Below are 24,570 nucleotides of genomic sequence, written 5' to 3'. Positions count from 1 at the left end.
CTGTGTGGTAGGTATTAGGTGGTGGTTTCATCAACGTTGCTTTAGACTGCCTAGCACGTATCTGCTATCACAGAGTGAAGGGACATCGGCAAGAATCCTATCGAGGTTGGTGGACTGAACGATAGCGTTAACGAAAACGTAGACAACACCCCCCCCCCCCCCCCCCCGGTCGCATTGTCACAGACAAATTTTTTTATTGCCACTAGAATGATACCTTCTTGGGACTTTGCCATAATACGAGGAGCCTTCAGTAAAAAATGCAACTCCTTTTTTTCTGAAAGCACAATTCCAATACACCTTATTATTCCCCACCTTTTCGGCTACAAAATCCTGTTTTTCAACATAATCTCCGTTCAGTGAGACAGCCTTACGCCATCTTACTGGGATGATGGAGGAGGTGGGGGGCTGTATGCCCACGTGGTACCACTCTACTGATCGACGTCGGAGCTGCATCAATATCCTCTCCATTATCCACGTACTGCTTCCGAGCTGTAGCGTGGATGAGGAAGAACACTCTAGTGACGTTTTGTAAGCTTCTCACGGGTTGTTTCACTGCCAGGTCACCGTAGACATTGTCAAGCACCTCTGAATGTCTGTTATGCTCAGGTTTTCCGCCAAAAGAAATTCAATGACAACTCTCGCCTTCCGTTAGAGACGCCTTTTTGAAGGCTATTTATAGCGCCTCCACGTATCCGAACTTCAAGAAACTATAGGAGCCGAAGCTGAAACATCCCACAATGTCTCGCAACAAATTCCGCATTTATTCAACAGAAATTGACCGAGAAAAAAGATGTGCTGCATTACTTATCGAACGCCCCTTCGTATTTTGGCTCATCAGTGCGTATGTACTATCTATCACTCCTCCGTACTTAGGTATTACAATTTTGTCAGTTTCGATCGGGGTCAAATCAAGAAAATGTTCCACGGTAAATACAAACATATTTTGGTCCCATAACTAGTTCTATCGACGTTGTTGTGTTGCTTTTGAGGATAGGCAATTTGTCCTGCGAGTTTGGACCACAGCAGTTCCAGAATTGTGAGAATAAAATGAAATCAAGAAATTGTTATTTATTTGTAGAGTTCTAAAAAAAAGATTGAGATACTGAAATGGAAAAGAAAATACTTAATTATCAAACTGCATCTTAGAACTGGATATTTTATGAAAAAGCTACAGGGAACAATGAGGGGAGTTTCCATTATAGTTAAAATACGGAAATGAGGTGAATTGCATATTCACCCTACTTCCGTCGTTTAACTGTGATAGAAGCTGCCCCCATTGAAATAGCATGTAGTTTGAATCACCATGTGGAGGTATCACAGTAAAAAATATGTGTACGTGAAATCATTCTGCCAACAGAAAGAAAAGGGTGATTATTTACGGCGAAAATTTAGGCTCATAATTTCATCACCACCAAACTGGTGCAGAAGTAATGTCTTTGAAACTTAACGGTACGAGGGAAGACAGTGGCTGCAAAAGAGTTCGTTTCTCTAGAAAACGAAAGCAGTGCGTTTTTAATGCTGTAAACGAAGCAGTGATATGATATTAAAACAGCCGAGCGAAGAAAGAAATTCTTGATGACTTTTCAATACTGTAATTCGATATGCCAATGTTACGGACTGCCTTGTACCTAATCTAGACAATTTGGGAATTTTATGTATTAGAATGATTCTTGCAGTAAGTAATGCTGGTAATAAGAAGTAACTTCGCTATCTTGCAGTATGGACGTGCTTGCCGGGTGCAGATGAAAACGGCTGAACTTAATTCCTGCTATCGTAACGCCAATATAGACTTATCCGTATTCCAGAGAGCTGAGGATTTGCTAAAACTAGCGTGGTGAGCATCACTGCGAGTCTGACGCAATACGTAGCAAGCTTACGAAATGCCGCGCTGCAATCGTTGGACGCCAGAACAAGAAGCATTGCAGTGTACGTATCGAGTAATGAAAGGTAGCCGTAAGATGATATGTCAATTTGTTCGTGGAATCACGACAAGCTGCAAACCCTTATGTAATAACAGTCACGATGAAAACTGAAAGATGCTACTTTTACAGAATCATGTTCTTTCCAGGAAATAATAGAGTTGTAGCAGTTAGCATTTGGTACGTTTGCGTTAGTTTCAACGAAGTGATATTAATGTAATAACAAAGGGAATCAGATACGATATATACTACTGAGTCAGTAATACCCTTTTCGAGTCCATCCATCTCTATCAACTAGGAAAATTTGTGAAAGTGCATATGTGTGAGCGAACTTTTGCTAGTTTGGCAGGTGGGCGCGGGGAGGGGGGGGGGAGAGAGAGAGAGAGAGAGAGAGAGAGAGAGAGAGAGAGAGAGAGAGAGAGAGAGGGGGGGGGGGGGAGAGAAAAATATCTGGGAAACAGGTTATTGGAAGTTTAGACACCCTACTCGATTCATTACATATCTGGTGTTTCAGCAATGGACTGATGTCTCTCCTCATGCGAAAGATTGCTTATCAGTATTTGTAAAGACCAAGACCGCTCTCCTAGAAAATTCCGCATCGCCTAATGAATTCATGATGAGTTTAAGGTAATTAGCACTAAATAAATGCTAAAAGTTGCAACAACTACTCGTATTGCAGGCAATCCTCCATTGGTGAGTGAAACAGAGAAAAAGCTATTAACATTACAGCCAAGTATCGAGCTCTCAGTAGTGTATTGCCATGATAACAAAAATGAAGCTTTTGGCATTCCTGCTGATCATTTTTAATCAGGTTTTAATGTTCTTTAATAGCTTATAGTGATTGCTCTTTCAGATGTCACTATTTCAGATGAGTAGATCTGTAGCTCAGTTTTTATAAGGGCCAAATTGTACCATGTAATGTGATCAGAGGAAACAGTCGACTTCTCTTTAGGAAACATAGCAGTCTAAATATGGAGGTAAAAATTAAGCAAGGGTATAAACTACAGACGGTATTGACAGGAAAAGGAACAAACAAGTTAAAAGGAACAAACAAATTAATGTGAACATGTGTCTAGAAATGGGCTGTGAGCCTGAAATAAGTGTTACTACTTCATCGTCTTGTGTTGGACTGCAGTGGAAGTGATCTGCAGCTATGTTCCGTAGACTCTTCAGGACGTATTGGAAAATAAAATCGTTGCTTCGCTTGACCGAACTATTAATTACGTATTCTGTGGAATGCGACCTGATGAGTGTTCGACGCTCAACTAGTTGAGCCGTGTTAAATCCTTTAGTAACTATAGCGTACCTAATGCTTGGATACAATAAAATCTATATAATCCTCTGCAAATGTTGAGAGTCACAAGCTACAAACACTGGTCCCAGACGGGACTTGTATTCCGGGTAGTGCGCGGTTTTGTTCTCTTGCAGAATGCCAAGTCCTGTGCTACCGCATCCAGGTATACTTACATACTCCGCAAACCACTGTGCAGTGCACAGGACCTCTCGTTCCGCAGCTACTCACGCTAACCACGGGACCACGGCGCTCCTGAGCTCGCACAATCCTTGATGTTGCCTATCTTGCACATGGACTACTCACTTTGTATATTTTGCTTATTTTTTCCATAGTTCCACATAACTTCTTCCTGTTTTCTCGATTGATCTGTGATTAGTTTTTCAAGGCCTATCCACTGTCCCAACTTATAACTAAATCTGAGGGGGGTGCGATGGGGAGGTTCCCTTGTAAGAACAATGTCCCGCCTCTTGTAACGTCCAAGGGTTTCGTAATGTCGAGGTGACCGCTATGAATCGCGGTTACTTTGGTTTCCTACTGTCTATACTGTAGTAGTTCTTCTGTGTATGGTCCAAATTTCATTGAGCTATGTGACTTGTCAGTGACACATCATGCGAAAGTTGTTTTCGTCGTTACGTTTTGCACACCGGTGCTGCCGAAACATTGGGCGGTTTCTGCGATTAACGATCCCGGACACTCGGTAAGCACACAGGTACGGGCCAGTGTAAAAAGCGATGCGCAACAATGTGTACGGCTGTCGGCTGACTTGTCGGGAGCGCGTCGCCGCGTGACTAGCGTGGGCGTCACGGCTGGGGCTGCCTCGCGGCCGGCCGCGCCGCGGCGCGTCAGTCGCACGCGGGAAGCGTCGCCAGCCGCCACGCAGTAGCCGCACGGCGCCGCGCCCCAGCATGGTCGTGGTGAGTACACAGGCTGCACCACGTGCCCCACCGCTGGTGGAGGGGGTTGGGGAGGGAGACGCGCGGCCTTCAAACATCGGGTCACCATTCGCCAGGTGCGCGCAGCGGCTGCTGCATCTGGTGCTGCGCGCATCTGTACTCACGTCAGATACTCTCTCGATTCGTTCAGTGATCTGTTTTGCCATGAGACTGACAGTACCGACAAGTAGAAGAGCGCTGAACTTCACATAGATACACACACTATCGATTAGCTGATAATGATAGTGATGACTTAGCTGATGACTTAAAACCTGATAAAAGATCTTCGGTTTGCGCCACTTCGCCGACTTGTCACTGCACTGCTTATTAATTAAAACAGCTTCCCGTTGAGCTTCACTACGCTGAGTGAACATTTTCAGTCCAGAAAAATACGAGGACATTTTCGGGAATCCAGTCTTGTTCCTATACTTCTTGAACTATCTAGTCTAATCACTACAACACAAGAACCGGCCGTTGTGGCCGAGCGGTTCTAGGCGCTTCAGTCCGGAACCGCGCAGTTGATACGGTCGCAGGTTCGAATCCTACCTCGGTCATTGATGTGTGTGATGTCCTTAGGTTAATTAGGTTTAATTAGTTCTAAGTTCTAGGCGACTGATGACCTCAGAAGTTAAGTCGCATAGAGCTCAGAGCTATTTGAATCATTTTGAACAACACAAGACCGTCCATCCGACAGTTTGAAGAGAGGGGTTGGGGTTGTTCATGGGGGTTTGGAGAATTTTTAATATTTTGGAAGACAAATGCCGACTTATCTACATCTACATGATTACTTTGCAATCACAATTAAGTGACTGGCTGAGGATTTTTCGAACCACCTTCAAGCTATTTCTCTACCGGTCCACCCTCGAACAGAGCCGGGAAAAGCGAACACTTGCGAGCTCTAATTTCTCTTATTTTATTATGATGATCATTCCACCCAATGTAGACGGGCACCAAAAAAATATTTTCACGTTCAGAGGAGGGAGTTGGTGACTGAAATTTCAACTGAAGATCCTGTTCCAACGAAAAACGCCTTTGTTTTAATGACTGGCACTCCCATTCCTGTATCACATCAGTGTCGTCTCTCCCATCTTTCGTGATAGTTCAAAACCAGCTGCCCTTGTTTGAACTTTTTCGTTGTTGTCCGTCAGTACTATCTGATGCGGATTCCACACCGCGGAGCAATGCCCAGGAAGAGGAAGAAGAAAGGAAGGAAGGTTGGCTTTAACGTCCCGTCGACATCGAGGTCATCAGACACAGAGTACAAGCTCGGATTTTGTCCTGGATGAGGAAGGAAATCGGCTGTGCTCTTTCAAAGGAACCATCCCGACATTTGCCTGGGGCGATTTAGGGAAAACCTAAATCTGGATGGCCGGACGCCGGTCTGAGCCGTCGTCCTCCCGAATGCGAGTCCAGTGTGCTAACCACTGTGCCACCTCGCTCGGTCCAAGAAGAGGACGTAAAAAAAATTGCATTTTTGCATTTTCTCCGTGTTCTGTCCGTAAATCGTAGTCTTTGGTTTGCTTTACCCGCAGAATGATCTATGTGATTATGCCAACCTAAATTATTCGTAATTTGTAATCCCTAAATATTTAGTTGGATTTACACTCTTTAAATTTCTGTGATTTATCGTAACCGATGCACAGTTTACGACACGCTCATTGACTTTCAGCAGCCTCGCTTCTTGGTGGGTCTACAAGAATATTCAAAGAAATATTATGTTTAACACTTTTAAGGACTGGATTTGTTCAAATTTCTTCTTATTTACTCAAGAAGAAACCTAAGAAAATTAACATTTTTAGCTACGTTCGTAACTCATGAACGTATACGATGGACGGCAGCAGTAGCTTGCGATTCAGCTCCTCTGTACACCGGAGCGCATTCGCAGACAATTCACCAGTGTTCACTAACATTCGCTTGTATTTGTTGGTTTGTTGATTTGGGGGGGGGGGGGGGGGAATCAGTAAGGTCATCAGTCCCATCGGATTAGGGAAGGACGGGGAAGGAAGTCGGCCATGTCCTTTCAGAGGAACCATCCCGGAATTTGCCTGAAGCTATTTAGGGAAATCATGGAAAACATAAATCAGGACGGCCTGGACGCGGATTTGAACCGTCTTCCTCCCGAATGTGAGTCCACTGTGTTAATCACTGCGCCACCTCGCGCGGTTCTTGTATATGGGGAAAAGCTTTTGCACTAGAGGAAAGGGAAGAGAACACGACGTAACGAACATAATCTATGGACATTGCGTCATTGTTTCTTCTTCTTCTTCTTTTTCGCTAGTAATCGGTACACGGGATACCAACAGTGCTCAGAGTATCCCAGAATGAATGGCCAACATTCAGGGATACGACTGGAACGAACTTTCCAAGAAAAAAGTGCAGTAAACATGGGTTCTAAAATCATACCTGAAGAGCTGTGGTCACTTCTTCATCTTCGATACTGTGAAATACATCTCCTCTAGTGAACAAGTGCTCATAGCTCTCAAGGTATGCATTCTAGAGCCATGTTTACTAGGCATTTTTCTTGTTTTGGTTCATGTTACCACCGCTGGAAGTTGCCTACCTTACAAGCTTAGCACCAACAGTACCAGTATATGTATTCCACTGTCAGAGGCATCAGAACGGTTTTGGCGTTGAACTTTCGACTCGTTCGTTTCCAGCACAGCGATCCTTACTTCAGATTTACACATTTATCCTTCCCCATCATGTTTGTAACATCAACACGGCACCATCCTGTTTGCACATACATTTACAGGCGTCGGCGCTTATAACTTTGACACTCTGCAGCGTCGTTGGATGACTTTTGCGGACATGGATTCCTATTCCAAATATTATGTTGTCACTCCCCTGGACAAGTCCTACAAATCTGTTACGGCAATTTCTGAACACCCTATATACATACGACCTGTCATACAGGCTACTTGGTAAGATCTGCCACATGGTTTGCTAGAGGACAGATTTGTGATCCTGAGTAAACATTTATATTTAACATAAAAAATATCTAACGTAACCATGACACATCAGCCATTTAATTTGAGATAGCATGAACGTTAGCAGTTATGTCATTCGTGTATCTTTAACTTTAGTCAGCATAGTATACATATTTGCATTTACTTACTTTCAAGAAAAATTACTGTGCTTTTCCTTTTTAATAAAAAGAATTACAAAGATTGTTCTTATTCCCCTCTGATGCAAGCATCTAATGAATGTATCGCCTTCTCGCGTCCCCAGTAGGAGATTTGAGTGCTTAAGCAATTTTCTGAGAATTATATTTCTTTTGCTTCTGTGTTCGTGATATGGATATCTTCGATCCCGGAAGCATATATGATATCTACATTCTTGTATCATCATTGTATCATCAGTATTACATTCTCTTAGGCCAACTCCATCGCTCACGCAACAGAGTACAGAAGTATAGAAAGATTGCAGGCGAAAGCTTTCTGCTCTGCTAGCGCCGAAGCGGAAGGTACGTGAACTTACGACGGTTCGCGAAAAGAACGACAACCAGAGGAACACGAGCGAGTGCAAACCGAACACGTCCGCATACCGTTTGTTCACGCCCGCCTAGCGTTTACGCCAGAGAAAATTCTCGTTCACTGTTGCACGTTCGCTTCGGTGTAAAGAGAGCTTAACATCTTAACATTCTATTACTTTTCTTCAGTGCTCGCCGTAGTGAACAAGACAGGGCTTACATCTGATCCATTCGCTGACACTATTATATAAATTATTTTCATAAGATTACACATTTCGGTGTCATGTGGGAGCTGAATGATGCTGCATACGGTTCCTACTACTGATTGCAGTCCTTGCAAAATGTTTTAAGAATATTCTACACAACTTGACACAAGGTGCCAAGAAGTTACGCAGTATAAGTATGAATTTTGTTGCCTTGGTTCACGTAGGTGGCTACTGATTACTTAGCAACTTTGTTCTTACTTCCTGTCATTTCCCATCCTGCCTCCCAGCGCGCCTATTGAATTTTATCTTCGTTCTGATCATGAATGTGGTTATGTGGGAATCCTTATATTAGTTTGAAGTACTTTATCATGATCGTGTAACGAGACTTTTAGTCTGCACTGTGGAATCCATCCTTGTCGACTTTAAACGACATGGAGGATGGGTTGAAATCTATGCCCAGAGTAAGTAACTTGGCAAATCGACTACAGATAAAGACTAACGTAATCGACCAGAGGTTGAGTACACTGTTAATACCACTTATGGAGGTCATAGAAGACTCAGTAAAATTTTACTTAGGTGTGAAATTTACACTACAAGAAAACGGAATACTAAAGAAAAGTATATGACAATATTAACATTAAAAATTACTATAATGATGTTCAATAGATTTTAGATATACCTCAGTTATTTCCCTTTCCTGCGTTCCGAATATAACGCGTTTGCGTTCATTTACAATGAAGGTGCATTTCAAGGTTTTTACCAGAGAAATGTTTTCCTCATCGTGATATTTATGTGTCGCCCTCTTGAGAGATGTTCATATCTAATTTGAGAACTACGTCTTTGTGACGTTTTATATGATACACGCTAAGCGTCATAATTGGCAAATGGGCGCTTAGCGTCTGAAACATTCTCGCTGACAGACGACATTCGACTGTCCAGCGAGTAGCAATAGTTCATGCATTTGGTATTGAGGTATACATGTCAACACGTAATCCACGTACATATGGAAGGTAAACCAAAATTTTACGTCCTGTCGATGACGATGCACAGGATAAGCCTATTGAAAGAAACTGCTCCGGAATTCACCAATAGCAATATGGAGAAACGAAGAAAGTGTAAAAATATGGGTGGCCGAACGGAATCTGCTCCGCATTGGTCTCCAGATGTGTGTTCAGTGCCTAAACCACTGCGATACATTGCTCTGTTTGTAAATATGGAATCGGAGGCATGCCATAAATAAAAGCATTGGAAGGATTTCTGAAATACCGCTACTGTGTAGAAAACATACCAGATATTGATCTACATCAGCCCATAATGATTCATTCAAGTTACCGCTACGAACGACACACTTGTTATGTTTTTTACAATGCTAAAATATCTTGCGTTTTGATTCCTGTTTCTTCATTTTCTTATGTATGCAATAATGAGGCCCCGTGATGTAAATTTGTGCGTGAAGAAAGACATAGTGACCAACGGAGACAACATATCATTTGCCCTATTCTTCTTCCTCAAAGTCAATTTTTTTATGCGGGCTGCCTTGAAGCATTTCATAAAACATTAACATTCAAGCACGACGTAGCAGTTTTTCTTTCTGTGGCTGGTGTATGTACTCAGCTGTTTGTCGGAAGGTCCAGTTTCTTCCCTACCACACTGTCCTTATCGCCCTGTTTTAATCTTAGTTCATAGGTCACAAGGCCATAGATACATTCAGAACAATGGAAACATTTTTCGTTTCTTGCCGTAATCTTATGGAAAAGGTATGACACAAGAATTTTGTGTCTCGTAATTACTGATGAATTTAATGGAACTGCTTCGTCAAGTAACGCCATGTAAATCAAATATATCTTCTTCATTTTGTATGTGATCTTGTGCTCTTATCGGGGCCATTGTGTGACGGACGGAGGAAGATTCTGGACCATCTCGCCGATGAAAAGTGGGTCATTATGGACGCCTCTCCAGCTGCGTTCCTTGCGCGAGTGGTAAGAGTCTCAACCATGACCTTGCGTAATAAATCATCCGCCTACACTGATTTCCGAAAACCACCGCGCATCACGAGAAATCAGGCGTCTTAACATCAAGACAGAACGAATCATTCACAAGAACAGAATCGCCTCCATCGTTACTGTCGGAATAACTTGTAAACACTGCCGCCTTATAATGATGTCACTGGAATCGTCCTCGGAACTCATTCACACACTCATCCGGATCTCCAGTCTCGCTAGGAACATCTGAATGATCGTCGTCAGAAACCTTCAAAGTTTTTTTCAGATTCTTTCATTTCCTTCTGTTTTCTGAATAGGGCCATCTCTAAAAGCAGGAGGAACTCCAAGACGAAAGTAGTAACCATTTAAAATTTCAAAATACAATCAAAAAGCTACACAGCAAAAAAAGAAGGCAGTAAAGTTTGTTATATTGACCATTAGCGTAAACACCTAAAATGACGAGGTAATTAAAATGTATCACAGCAGACGGCATCTGCAGACAGCGTGTAGAAAACACGAGTTATCTCGAGATCTGTCCGAAAAGAATGGCGCACGAAACACGAGTAAACTCTGGATCCACCCCCAGTATGGTAACTACTGTGCCAACGTACTTATTAATGGGGTGATGACACATATGACGGCAAGGAGAACCTAATATAAAGATAGTTTCAGTAAATGGTTGAAACTTTTCAAACTTTTGCCGTCACGAATTGTAGCCTCTATGGTGCAATGGGAGGACACACGGAAACAGTTGACTATTCCACGGGCTAATACCGATCTATTTACCAATACATTTCAGAAAACTGAAGAAGCTTTACAATAAACAATGCCAAACATGTATGGCAAAAATTAGAAACTTTCATTCCATGGTGCGTTAGACCTTTCATTGAACATCCTATCTTCAAGAGACAATGAGCTTCACTGCAAAGCTCTAACAATCCATTAAGTACGCAGATGAACACCAGGGATTACAGCATAGAGCAAGAAAAAATCGAGAATAGACGATATTCAGTTGTCGGTTTCTCTAATTTTACGAGAAGTGTAGCCAAACCAAAACAATCTCTGTAGGACGAAAAACCAGTCCAGAGTTGTAAATTTTTATTTTTTATTCACTCGTTGACTAGGTTTCGGGCCAAGAACCATTTTCAAATCATCGCAACAGAGTCAAAAATGTGCAATGAACATTTACAGTTAAAACAGATAACCCTAACTACTCCAGCATGCTGGAAATTCTCAAAACAACCTCTGTTGACATTCGATAAAAGAAGACAAAATTAAACAAGTCTGCCACTTCGTAGGGAAAATAGAAAGTGTAAAACTGCTCATAAGGCAAATTTTTATTCCATCTGTTCTACTGAAATGAAATCGCTTTTTTTCCCGCAAACCGCTCACAGAAAATTGTGATTTGTAGCTCAAGTCTCTTTTTTTTGCTTTGATTAGCAGTGGACCCATCTCCCACTTCGCCTCATCGTCGTGGGACGTAATAATGAACAAACTGCCTACATAATTGATTATAAAAAAAATTATAGTTTCTAATATAACAAAGCCTTATAATCGACGGTGAGAGCCAAGGCGGTCGATAAGTAAACTTCCATTATTGTATCTAAACAACGGTATATTTCCGTCTGCATCTGTGATACATGATTGGTATTTTGCTCTGTGGTGTTTGAAGAATCGGTGACCTTGTCTGTCAACGCGTCACCCATATGAAAGGGTCGTCAGCGATAGCTTATATGATCGTATCGCGGAACGACGCGAATGGAATGGCTGGCGGCATTTAGTGACGAGAGAATCTCGTAGATGGCAGTTGCGTAGCGACTGGCGCACCACGCTGCAGCTTGTAACCGCTAGATGGCAGAGGTGTGCCTGGCGGGAGAACAGTTGCGTAATGGGACGCTTTTGGTACGGATTTGTTTGTCGATGTTACAGCAGGCTTATCGTACTTCTCAGCAGCTTCATTAACAGGCTCTCAGAATTGCTGGCTCTGTGGACGAAACGAGCTGTTGGTCGACAGTAATTTTTTTTATGGAATAGATGGGTTACAATAGGCCTAACAAAATAGCACGTGTTCTGAATTGTGCTATAGTGAAGTTTTGTTACTTTTACTTTTCTGATTGGAAAAAAAAAATATTTATTTTTCGCCTTTTCAAAATTGCTAATAATCCAACGGTGCAACTTCGACAGCCCTAAAAATATAGGTTGTAGTCGTATAAACCACTTACCGAAAAATAAGTACCACCACCTTAAAATCGTAGTGAAACAGCGATGTTGTCACCAGAATTAATGAACTAAAACTGCTGTATATTTATAGTGATGATTTGATTAATTGGTATTTGCACTGAACATTCACTTTAATCTACATTTATATAATACGGTTATGGAGTTTCATTTAAAGCCTCCTATACGTAAAGCAGTCTTCAGTACGAGTTTTGGTTTCGAACACCGCATTACTTTTACTACTACAGGCATGTTTACATTGGTGGTGCTGTGACCTCCTTCCCCCGACATGTTAACAGATTCCCAATTAAATTGTTGTGGCTGCCTACTCAATTTGAAGTGCAGTTACACCCTCGATATAACGTACTATTTGTAAAACCAGAAGTAAAATAGTTCTAGTTTATTGATATATGTGTGACGATTTTTGTGACTTTTCTCCCGCACAACTGTGTGGCATTATCAAAGCTATACCGTCTATTGCTGATGAAGCTTTGACAATGCCTGCCACTCATGCTGGCGAAACGTCACAAAGATATTTCTGAAAGATGTAACCGCGTTTGACTGTACAGCAGGTTTTATTCGGCAATCTAGATTTCTGCCTTAGGCCCTTTTCAAGTGTTAACAAGTATCAAAAATCTTGACTTGAGTAGAGCACAAGCCATCGTCAGAATACGTATGTGCATATACTGTGACTTCCGTTCTACTCAAGTCCAATGATTTTTGATAATTGTAACATTTAAAAACCTGTTACACAGTGAAATGGCGGTTATATCTTTTAAAAAGTTTTGCATGACTGTGGCTCCACACCAAAGTAAAGTCACAAAGACCGTCAGACAAACATTGACCCAAGGACCCGAGACGGAAGCCAACAGGCAATTCGTCCACAAGTCACCATGAAAATCTCAAACATTCTGTAAATTGTCTAATGTTTTCTACCAAGCGATGTCTGATCATTTAACGGAGTAAAATTATTTATTTTTTGTTATTGTACAGGAGTAATAATCACATGATCAATTATTAACAACGTTTTGGTGTATTTCTGTTGCCTTCTGCCAAGCCTCGCTACTTCTCTAGTAAGGGCATCCTCCGTGCGTATATCACGATTCTCCATTATTTCGTTGATACACTGTTTCCATGAACTCGTGATCTGTTAAAGTTTGTTCCCATTAAAAAATTTTCTCTAGCCTTCGTGATCAGGCATTCTCATATGTTTACACCAGTTTTATTATTTTCTTTCAAACCAATCTATCACTGTTTCATTCGTCCTTATTGAAGCTCATACTTCAGTAGCTTTTTCCCGGTTCTTGATTTCTGGCGCTGCTTCATAAATAATCGATTCCCGCAGCTATCAGTCAGTATTTAAAAGTGCTGATCTTTAGCGTAGGACAGATTCAACCATTAACCTACCCACTCTTTTCTTAGTGTTTCTTTTCTGCCTTTTTGTATTCTGTGTTTTGCATCTGTATTGGCCAGTTCACTTTTGTCATACTTAAATTTTTCTACCTGTCTCATATCTGTTCCGCCATTGATGTGTGCTTCTAATGTAGTGTCATTATTCACTACCAGATAGTCAGCTTTTGTTTCTATACCGCACTGCCGCGCCATGTTCAGTAAAATTTTTACCAGTTAAAGCCTTTTCAATGGATTAAGTGGAATATTCGTTGAGAGAGTTCGATAACGTCACAATTTTGGAGAAATCTTCCGGCAACTTCGTTGAAACGTTGATGAGGCGGTATTGCAGCACTGAAATGTAATACATTTATTTTCTTGGTCTTACTCTTTTTTTTGTTACGTCGATCATTTCTGTGAGGAAACCTATACTGACGTCTGAGCTGTGAGGTTCGTTTTTTTTTTTTTTTTTTTTTGTTGGTTTCTTTTCTACTGAAACACGTCAAGAATTTCATGGAACTCCGATGTTCTGCTTTGTAACCAGCTATGGTAGACGGTTTCCGTGAAAGCATTTGCGTAAGCACCGATCCCGTTCGTTTACTAGCTACCTTATTCGATGGTGTGGGTTATAGATTGAGGTCTGCCCAGCTACGAGAAATCAGTCCGCATTCGCAAGCCTTTGTTCGCTTCTCCGGATATTGAAATGTAAACCCACTCAATTCAGTTAAGCACGCCAGAGCTCTGTCGGTAGTCTTGCGCCTGGCTTGACTTTTCGTCTGCTGAAGCTGGATCTCTTAATTTACGTTCCATAGACTGAAATACTTCCAGTTCCAAAGAAAGCAGTTGCTGATAGATGTGAATGTTACCGAACTATCAGTCTAATAAGTCAGTAAGTTGCAAAATACTAACACGTATCCTTCACAGAAAAATCGAAAGGTAGGTGACATCCGGGAAAGATCATTTTGGATCCCGGAGAAATGCAGGAACACGAGAAGTAATATTGACCCAACGACGTATGTTAGAATATAGGCTAAGGAAAGCCAAACGCATGTTCATAACATTTTTAGACTTTTAAACAGTTTTTGGCTATGTTGACTGGAAAACTCTGTTTGAAATTTTGAAGGAAGCAGGGGTGAAATACAGCCAGCGGAAGGCTATTTACAAGTTGTACAGAAACCAAACGGCAGTTTTAAGAGTCAAGGGGCATGAAAGGGAGGAGTGGACGGGAAGGAAACGACAGGATTGTAGCCTATTCCCGATGTTAGTAGGTCTGTACAACGGACAAGGAGGAATGGAAACCAAAGGAAAATTTGAAGTAGGAATTAAAGTCCAGGAGAAGAAATAAAAACTTCGAGGTTTATAGATGATATTTTAATTCTGTCAGAGATAGCAAAGGACTAGGAAGAGCAATGGAACAGAATGAACAGCGTCTTGAAAGGGGGATATAAGATGAACATCAACCAAAGCAAAAAGAGGATAATGGAATGTTATCGAGTTAGATCAGGTGATGCTGAGCGATTTAGATTAGGAAACGAGACACTTCAAGTAGTAGATGAGATTTGTTATTTGGGCAGCAAAATAACTGATGATGGTCGAAGTAAAAAGCCTGTTAAATGTAGAGCGAAAAGCGTTTCAGAAGAAGAAAAATTTGTCAACATCGAATATAGCCTTGGGTGTTAGGAAGTCCTTTCTGAAAGTATTTTTCTGGAGTGTAGCCATGTAAGGAAGTGAAACATAGACAACAAAAATATTAGACGAGAAGAGAATAGAAGCTTTTGAAATGCGGTGCTACAGAAAATTGCTGAAGATTAGATCGGTACTAAATAGAATTGGGGAGGAAAGAAACTTGTGGCACAATCTGACTAGAAGAAGCGATCCGTTGATATAACACATTTTGAGAAATCAAGGAATCACCAATTTACTATTTGAGGGAAATGTGGGGTGGTGGTAAAAATTGTAGGGGGAGACAAAGAGATGAATACAGTAAACAGCTTGTGAAGGATATAAGTTGCAGTAATTATTTGGAGATGAAGAGGCTTGCACAGGATAGAGTAGCATTGAGAGACCTGCATCATCAAACCATTCTTCGGACTGAAAACAACAACAACAACAACAGCAACAACGACGACAACAGACTAAACCACATTTTAGCATAACGCAGACTGTCAAATTCTTGGTACCTTCCATAAGTTACACTTTTACGTCGTTATCACTGAATGATTTTGTGAAATTTTCTTGGAATATTTTCGTCATCAGTGGGTAGTCAAATGAAGAGGCTTTACTAGTTTTCACGCTTGCTCACTGTTAAATGTTAGTTGTTTATAAAATCTACATTGATTTACCCTAATGTTAAAACGTTATAATGTGCTACGTTCCTCAGTGTGAAGAGGTAGATGTAAGGTAAATCCCTGTGGAACCAAACTGCTGAGGCCATCGCTCCCTAGGCTTACAGACTGATGACCTTGCTATTTGGTCCCTTCAACCCCACTCCCCCACTCAAAACCTAGGCTCACACACTACTTAATCTAACTTAAACTAACTTTCGCTAAGAACAACACACACACACACACACACACACACACACACACACACACACACACACACACACACACACACACACGCCCGATAGAGGACTCGAATCTCCGACGGGGGGAGCCACTAGAACCGTGGCAAGGCGCCTAAGAACGCGCGGCTACCCTGCGCGGCTCCTCAGTGTGAAAATAGTTGCGTTGTGTAGTTGTAAACATAATTAATAGAAACATTTGTATGTTCACTGATATTGTACCAAACATTATTTTTGTGAATGTAATGGTAGTAGACGATAATTGTAAAATTGATATTGTTCTTTAATATTTAACCAGAAAGTAATTATTATTGCAGATACCGCAGATACGCCCGTGGATATCCGAATCAGCGCAGGGCTTTAAAAGCATAAGGTAATGATTACTACGAATATCCGCTGATGTCTAGTTACAGGTAGACTCCTTTGCAGTTTGCTACGTTGTCTCATTACCTTCGTTATCAATCTGCCACCATGCGTTCCTTTGTTAAGAACTTAAGTTGCAATATTCTGTTTTGCTTTGTGAACGTTTACTGTGTGTCTATCACAGTTCATTTTCTTTTGCGATGAATATTGTTTTCATTATATTCTCCGCCACAGTATATTTTTATCCTCCCTTTTGTCCTCCGTGGGAATGTAGTTGATCTAATACTGCACTGATAGAAAACAGCAAGTGCGTTGACTCTTACTTATCCCGGAGGATACTTATGTGTTCTTGTTACATCATTGAAGTAGTAGTAGTCTTCCTCTAAAACTAGTTAATCACTTACCTCACAGTTTCCAGCGACCTTATTGCAAAGTACCTGCCCGGGACCAAGCCGAATTAGATTCTCCGAAAATTCGTTTTTCAAAATCTATGCTGTATTTTTTATTCAGTTTTATTTCATTAATGTAATTGTTTATGTCGCTTTTAATGTTAGCTTGCGTTGCGATTTTTTTGCCTTGTGCCAAAAAATAAGTCACAAGAAAAACAAATGAATTCGAAACTGTGTCAAGTTGCACTTCTGGTATCAATTGTCGCTTCTTTCCCCTCTGGCAGTGGTTTATGTATCTGAAAAATGTTATGTTGCGCAGTGGTTTGGAGTCCGCGTTCAACTGTCAGTCCCCCTCTAAATGCCCGCATACGTCAATACAGAGGTTGGCAGAAGGCAAATACACACCGCCTTTCAAAGGGTCATGGATACTGAAGCACTATGATGTTCAAACTAACCAATGTCTTGACATTTCAGCTTGCTACGGTAGCAATAACGACGGCACATCTTGGAGAAGACTCTCCCGTTTTGGATAGAGAAGGATAATCAATTTAGAAAAGAGACGTTATAAGAAGTGAAAAATTATTAGAGAGATTTCGTAACTATAAATACAGCAGCAGTAGAACTGGTACGTGCGGAGAAGGGTAACCAACGAGTGGGCTACTACTATTTAAACGGTTCAAATGGCTCTGAGCACTATGCGACTTAACTTCTGAGGTCATCAGTCGTCTAGAACTTAGAACTAATTAGACCTAACTAACCTAAGGACATCACACACATCCATGCGCGAGGCAGGATTCGTACCTGCGACCGTAGCGGTCGCTCGGCTCCAGACTGTAGCGCCTAGAACCGCGCGGCCATTATGCCGGGTTACTATTATTAAAAAAAAAAAAACCTTTCTTATTTTCTTAAGGCACAATGCAAGTGAAGAAGCATATCCAATGGTTTCACAGTGAAACCAGTACTCGAATGTTCGATTTTTCTGTTTACAAATATATCAGGATATTAAATATTGTTGCACAAACGAATGTGCATTTTCCCCGTTCGCTGCTTACCCTCACCTGCGCATGCACTAACCTATGCATCTATCCATTGCATTACGTATTTGCACGCTTTTTTTACTGGTTTGTTTTGAGAATGGCAATTAACGAAAACAGTAGAATTTAATTTTTGTTATTGCTTGTTTATTGAAGCAGTAAAATACTGAGCATTCAAATATCCTCTTGGGTTAAGAAAATTTCTACTGTTATAAATCAATACTCTATTCGAGTAGATGACTGACTGCCTTTGACCGTATTTTTTGTACAAGAAATTGATTGTTTTACTCTGCAGACACTTCCTTACTGTTTGTATCGCTTCCCTGCTGGTTGTATACATTGCCTGGCATCTGAACTTCGAAGCATAAACATTGTGAAAATCTAGAGGAGAAACTTGAAGAATTTGGAATGTAATCCTATTGATGAATTTTAAAAGTTTTGGGCACAGGTAAGGGGCGAAATGAAGACAAAAAAAAAAAAAAATTAGCCGGCCGCGGTGGTCTCGCGGTTCTAGGCGCGCAGTCCGGAACCGCGCGACTGCTACGGTCGCAGGTTCGAATCCTGCCTCGGGCATGGATGTGTGTGATGTCCTTAGGGTAGTTAGGTTTAACTAGTTCTAAGTTCTAGGGGACTGATGACCTAAGATGTTAAGTCCCATAGTGCTCAGAGCCATTTGAACCATTTGAACAAAAAAAATTACACGAGGGAAGAAGACTTCAAATAATCTTACCAGAGGAAGGGACATCTGGTATTAGCCAAGTCAGGGAAAGAAAAATAAGGGAAATAATTCGTGTAGTCGCAGATAGGAGGGAGTGCCATGAACGACATGCTTAGAATCGTGGCCGGTGGATGGTGAGCGTGGGGGAGGGGTGCGTTTGAAGATAACTTTTTTATATTTTCCTTGAATAACTCGACAACCACTGCTTCCAGCGCAAGCGTATCCCAGTATGAAATTAAAATACGTGAAATTTCCGAGAAAAGCGGTCCTGTTTATTGTTCTCTAGGACTTATAGTTTGTGCGACTCAGAGGACTGAAAAACGTGCGATTCAGAGGACTGAAAAACGCGACTTACTGAAAAGTAGTTTACTGGAGTAAAGTTAATGTTTATCGTAAAATGAATTGGGTTTAGAACAAGTATTAAATATGTGTACCGTGCAATAGAGTCGTATTAAAGGATAAATTGTATGATGGGCAGGAGTGGTGGTGGGGGGGGGGGGGGGGGAGAAAGGTGGAGGTAAAAGCGTGAGGACAGGTCGCCGAAATGTGGTCATGCACTTCTCCCCTCAGGTGAGCCCAAGATTACTCTACCCCACTACGTCACAATTAACAGGTACAGGGTGTTTCACAGAATTTACACCAACACTTTGCAGGATGCCTTATGCGCCGAAGTGAGGTGACAAAAGTCATGGGAGCCTCCTAATATCGTGTCGGACCTCCTTCTGCCCGGCGTAATGCAACAACGCGATGTGGCATGGACTGGAAAGTCGCTGGATGTCCTCTGCAGAAATATTGAACCATGCTGGCTCTATAGCTGTCTATAACTGCGAAACTGTTGCTGGTGCACGATTTTGCGCACGAACTGACCTCTCGATTATGTCCCATAAATGTTCGATAGGGTTCATGTCAGGCGATCTAGGTGGCCAAATACTTCGAACTGTCCAGAATGTTCTTCAAGCCAATTGCAAACAATTGTGGCCCAGTGTTATGGCACAGGATACGTTTGTTGTACGCCCTACATTGATTTCTGCGCTTATTTCGTGCAGTGTTGCTTGTCTGTTAGCACTGACAACTCTACGCAAACGCCGCTGCTCTCGGTCGTTAAGTGAAGGTCATCACCACTGCCTTGTCCGTGGTGAGAGGTAACGTCTGAAATTTGGTATTCTCAGCACACTCTTGAGATTGTGGATCTCGGAATATTGAATTCTCTAACGATTTCCTAAATGGAATGTCTCATGTATTTAGCTCCAGCTATCATTCCGCGTTCAAATCCTTTCAATTCCCGTCATGCAGCCATAATAACGTCGGAAACCTTTTCACCTGAATCACCTGAGGACAAATAACAGTTCCATTAATGCACTGCCTATTTGTAAACTTTTGTACGCAATAATACCGCCAGCTGTGTATGTGCATATCTCTATCCCATGACCTTTATCACCTCGGTGTAAATCAGGAGCGACGACTCAGTGCATAGACACGCCCAGGGGTTTTTATTTTCGAAAAAAATGTATTAACACTTTATGGAATACAGATATGAGTTACTAATAATACTAATGTAATAAACTCACAAGGGCAGAATCTACATAAATCTCCGCGCACTGCTCTACACTGCTAAAGGGGGAATTGATTCTTACTCATCCTGCACGGTAGTTGTAGCATTCTTCCGGGAAAGACGACTTTCCAAACCACTAGGGCTGCTTGCTGTTCAGTTTATAGACAGACTGTACAACTCCGGCATTTCCCGTCCCATTTTTTCATGTGAGCAGACAAAATAACTTCACTGCGCTCGTCTATATATTCAGTTCATTAAGCGTGTACTTGTTTGCAGTTATTGAATTTTATTGTAAGTGTGATGTGGAAGATCTATTTGATGTTGATGGGACAGTGATAGTTGGTAAGTGAGGCTTTAATCGTGTTACTGGTAGACTGCATAGCTTTCTGCCTTACAGGAACAGCTGGCACTTATAAAGTGGGCTGCACTGAGTGGAGCCACATGCCGTGCATCCACAGTATGCCTGACACGAAGTAAGACTTATCACGTTCACGTCTAGAACACTAATCTGCCATAATGCACTGCGTGTCCATGTTCACATATCTAAAGTTTCATAACACCTAGGTGACCTGTTGTTGAAGCCTCTAAACATCTTCAGGTGGTGGGAGAGCTGAGGCTGGTGTAATGCACTTGATACTCCCAGTGGTGTGAAAAGTATTGCACCCAACGATAGTGGAGACAATGAAATCGACGTTGTTGAATACGTATTGAAACAATGTTATACTTGGAGCAGGCTCTTCATTGCGGTAGACGGCCGACAGCTCTAGTTGTCGAGTTTCTCATAAGTTCCATTGAATCCCAAATCAGCAAATAGATTAATCAAATGTTTTGATTCGAACTTCATATGAATGAAGAGTGTGCCAACACGTACCACAGAACATTCGGATGATCGAGGGCGAATGGGATATAGATATCAGCTTCTTTTCAATTTTCTGTTTTGCCCTTTTTTTCTCTGGAATGCAGTCCATGACGACACAGAGCACAAGGAATAACATTTCCTCACCTCCAATGCAGAACTGTAAAACTGCAGAATTTGTCACAATGTGGGAAAGCGGAATTGTCATAATCATTGACTCATTATCTTCAAAGATTACCGTGGCAGAAGCTTTTTTGATTCTCTCCCTTCTGCTTGTTTGTCTCTGCAGCTTGATGAATGGTACACATAATTCAAAAAGTTTCCACTTGAACTAAGAACACAACAGTTTTTATGGTGCAAGTTGTGCTGAAAACGTTGCGGTCTACTTACATATTTCTCATTTTGTTCTTGGCTGTCTTTGTAAGAGTCACAGTTAACCCGAACCTAGCTCCAACAGATCGTCTAAGGTGAATTGGCAATCATCATTTCCCCTGTGTAACTGAATATCTCCTCCACTGATGCAGAAATTTCTTCGCCCTCAGGTCGTCCTCTTTTTCTCAGTCTCAATTTATTTCTCAGTATGCCTCTTTTGCAGTTAAATTTGGTACACACATTTAATATTTGTTCTTAGCCCACTTAACAACAAACATTAATTGTATACCATTAAAACACTGTTTTCAGTTTGAGTTGCTTCTATCCCTTGAATCGTGCAAACTAGTAGTCCTAAAGAAAAAAAATGAAAACCACTATTTTGTAGGAGTTTTTGCGTGCTTTAATTTTGTACTAGAATACTTTTTTGCCAGAAGCTGCGGTTTTCGAGTTGTTCAAGGAAATCGTAAAAAAAGTGACCTACCTACATACTTAACCCCCACCGATTAGGATTTTAATATGTTGTTACATCGAAATGAAAAGTAGAGCACAAGGTGGGAAGAAATCGAGAACAGCCTAAGTTACAGAGAGAGAGAGAGAGAGAGAGAGAGAGGGAATGCGTTTTATTTCTTTCCACACCCTCGTCCAATCCCAGAGAGAGTTCCTGTCTAATGATGTCATTTTAACGGAACAGGGACACTAATGTTTCTTCTTTTGTTCCTTGCTTTTACAAATGTGAATCTTTCCGGCTATTTAAAATAATAAACAAAACAAGCCAGGTCGCTCATATGTTTACTAGTATCATGTTATATTCGCCATATATGCTTGGATAATAATATCTTCCCATTAACAGAACATTAAAACCAACATATTACACGAACCAGTCACAATAATGTAACTACTCCCTTTGTTCGACGTCAACATGCGGTAACCGCTCACAGACGGCAGGTTCAAAAATGGTTCAAATGGCTCTGAGCACTATGGGACTCAACATCTTAGGTCATAAGTCCCCTAGAACTTAGAACTACTTAAACCTAACTAACCTAAGGACACCACACACACCCATGCCCGAGGCAGGATTCGAACCTGCGACCGTAGCAGTCCCGCGGTTCCGGACTGCAGCGCCAGAACCGCTAGTAGACGGCAGGTGGTAGCACTAGCAGTGGAGGGTATATAAAGCGTGAAGGTGGGGGGTGGGGGGGCGCGGAAAACAGTGCAGTCGTTGTCGTAATGCGGATACTATGTATCTTATCTGACATCCAAAATGACGTGGTCATAGGCTTTCGGGTCAAGGGTGGAAGCATTCCCGAAACATGTAAATTTGTAAACTGTTCGCATGGTTAAAGTATATCGACTGTTGAGCAACAGCCTGTCCAGATGAACCAAGGGACTACCAACATTGTCTCCTCAACGAGCGATCAGCGAACATTGCTGCGAATGGGCCTCTACAACAGGCGCCTGGTTCATGCAACCACACTGACTGCTCGTCGTCAGCGACGAAGGCTGGAATTAGCACGGCAGTTACTGCAACTGGACCGCCACTGGGTGGCGGCAAGTAACCTTGTCAAACGAATGACGTTTTATGCTGCATCAGAGATATGGACGTTGGCATGTACGGCCTGAATCGTATGAAAGCAAACACTCTACGACAATCCTCGCAAGGGTCCAGGCTGGAGAAAGGAGCGTTATGGATTGGGGAATGTTTTCGTTGCATTCCCTGATGAGATCACCATTCTGGGAGGTACAGTGGGTCAACACAAGTAGCCGTATATCCTTAGGGACAATGTCCACCGCTCCTCAGGAGGATGGTATCTTTCAGCAAGACAATGCAATCTGTCACACAGTTCGCAGTGTACGTGCGTGGTTCGAATAGCACCAGGATGAGTTTACAGTACTCTCGGACCGCCAAATTCCCCGGATTTAAACCCAATCGAGGATTTGTAGTACCGCCTCGACTGGGCTATTCACGCCTTGGATCTTCAACCGAGAAACCTTGTGCAACTGGCCTAGGCACTGGAATCGTCATTGCTCCACATCCCTGTCGGTATCTTCCAGAACCTCATTGACACTCTTCGTGCACGTCTCGCAGCGGTCCGCGGTGTAAAACTTGGTGGTTATTTAGGCCTCTGGCAGGTGGTCACATTAATGTGACTGAACAGTGTATATTTCCTTTGCTTGAATATGCAATGAGGTTCCTCAAAGACGGGCTATTACGGTTTATTAGTTTCACCGTAGATGTAAATTAAGGAGGTGGTTATTGTAGCGTGGCATTCGACACAGTATGGTGATAGCCTTCACCGCCTTAATTGTAATTTTTTTTACCAAAGATAAATTACCAAACATTCGTATGTTTTCAGAAGCTGTCATTTTATTTACACGACTAGTTTCACCATCTCATTACCATCTTCAGGCCCCTAAGCACTCCATTTACAGGGAATATCACATCGATACTTGCATAGCCGGAACCATCAACACCTGGATTCCGTGAATCTTGTGTTGAGTGTTTACTGCGAAGACTTGACAGCAAGTCTTACCACTATGCCACTTCTGCCCTCTTTTCTGCTCTCATTCATTTTCGTGTTCTTGGTATGAGCGATAAATCTAAAAATTTAAGTCTTCCCCAACGTTTATATTACGCAGGGATTGCAATTGTTTTCAATATAGATATAAGCTATATGCGGAGATGTGGTTTTTAGAAAAGGCCTGTTTTTAATTAACACGGAAAACAGTGAAACTCACCAGTTACTGCTTCATATAGGACTGTCGACTGTTATCCGCACTATTTCTCTCGTTTTAGCTACAACTGCTGTATTACCAATGGTATGAATGCCATTTCACTCCCACTGTGCTGTTAAATGGAATGTTTTCCAATAGCTCTCGGCAGTCATTGTGCGACAGTGTCAGATCTGACAAGGACACGTACAGTATTTTTATTTACAGCGGGAGCCCACATTCCATCCTCGTAACAACTGTCCCACCCGCGTCTGCATTTACCACGTATTAGCGGTGATGCTACAAAGCTCTCTGATTCCTCTAATAGAGGTGTTTACTATAATGACGGCAGTGGTTCGCCCGTAGCTCTCCTGTTGTTAGGGTTGAACGCTCGTTTACAGCGAGATCCTTACAGTCGTGGACCTGACTTTGTTCACGAACGGGAAAGCAGTCGCCTGTGGTTATCCTGAAGGAATAATTACAAGATTGGACTTAACTGATTTAATGTGCCCTTAGAAAACCCATATTATGAAGAAGTTGCCTCAGTTTACCGCGGTTCTTGCAGTGAATTAATCATCATGTAAAAACGTTTCGTGCTCCGGTGAC

At 41.9% G+C, this 24,570-nt stretch overlaps 1 protein-coding gene across 2 annotated transcripts in view; it reads left to right on the top strand.

Moving 5' to 3' along the window:
* The window catches only part of LOC126260109 (segmentation protein cap'n'collar), a 426,742-nt gene that overhangs the window by 17,180 nt on the left and 384,992 nt on the right, over window positions 1-24,570 (top strand). Inside the window, exon 1 of one of the 2 annotated variants that reach the window (XM_049957345.1) lies at window positions 4,064-4,127. The exons of the other annotated variant lie outside the window; for it this stretch is intronic. Coding sequence (XP_049813302.1) covers window positions 4,119-4,127 — 9 coding nt within the window. The 5' untranslated portion in view covers window positions 4,064-4,118. Of the gene's footprint in view, window positions 1-4,063; window positions 4,128-24,570 lie in introns of those variants that run through there. 2 annotated transcript variants of the gene reach the window in all.

The sequence above is a fragment of the Schistocerca nitens genome, chromosome 5 (assembly GCF_023898315.1).
Source record: "Schistocerca nitens isolate TAMUIC-IGC-003100 chromosome 5, iqSchNite1.1, whole genome shotgun sequence".
In the NCBI taxonomy this organism is placed as follows: Eukaryota; Metazoa; Arthropoda; class Insecta; order Orthoptera; family Acrididae; genus Schistocerca; species Schistocerca nitens.
This window is presented reverse-complemented; position numbering and strand designations above follow the sequence as displayed.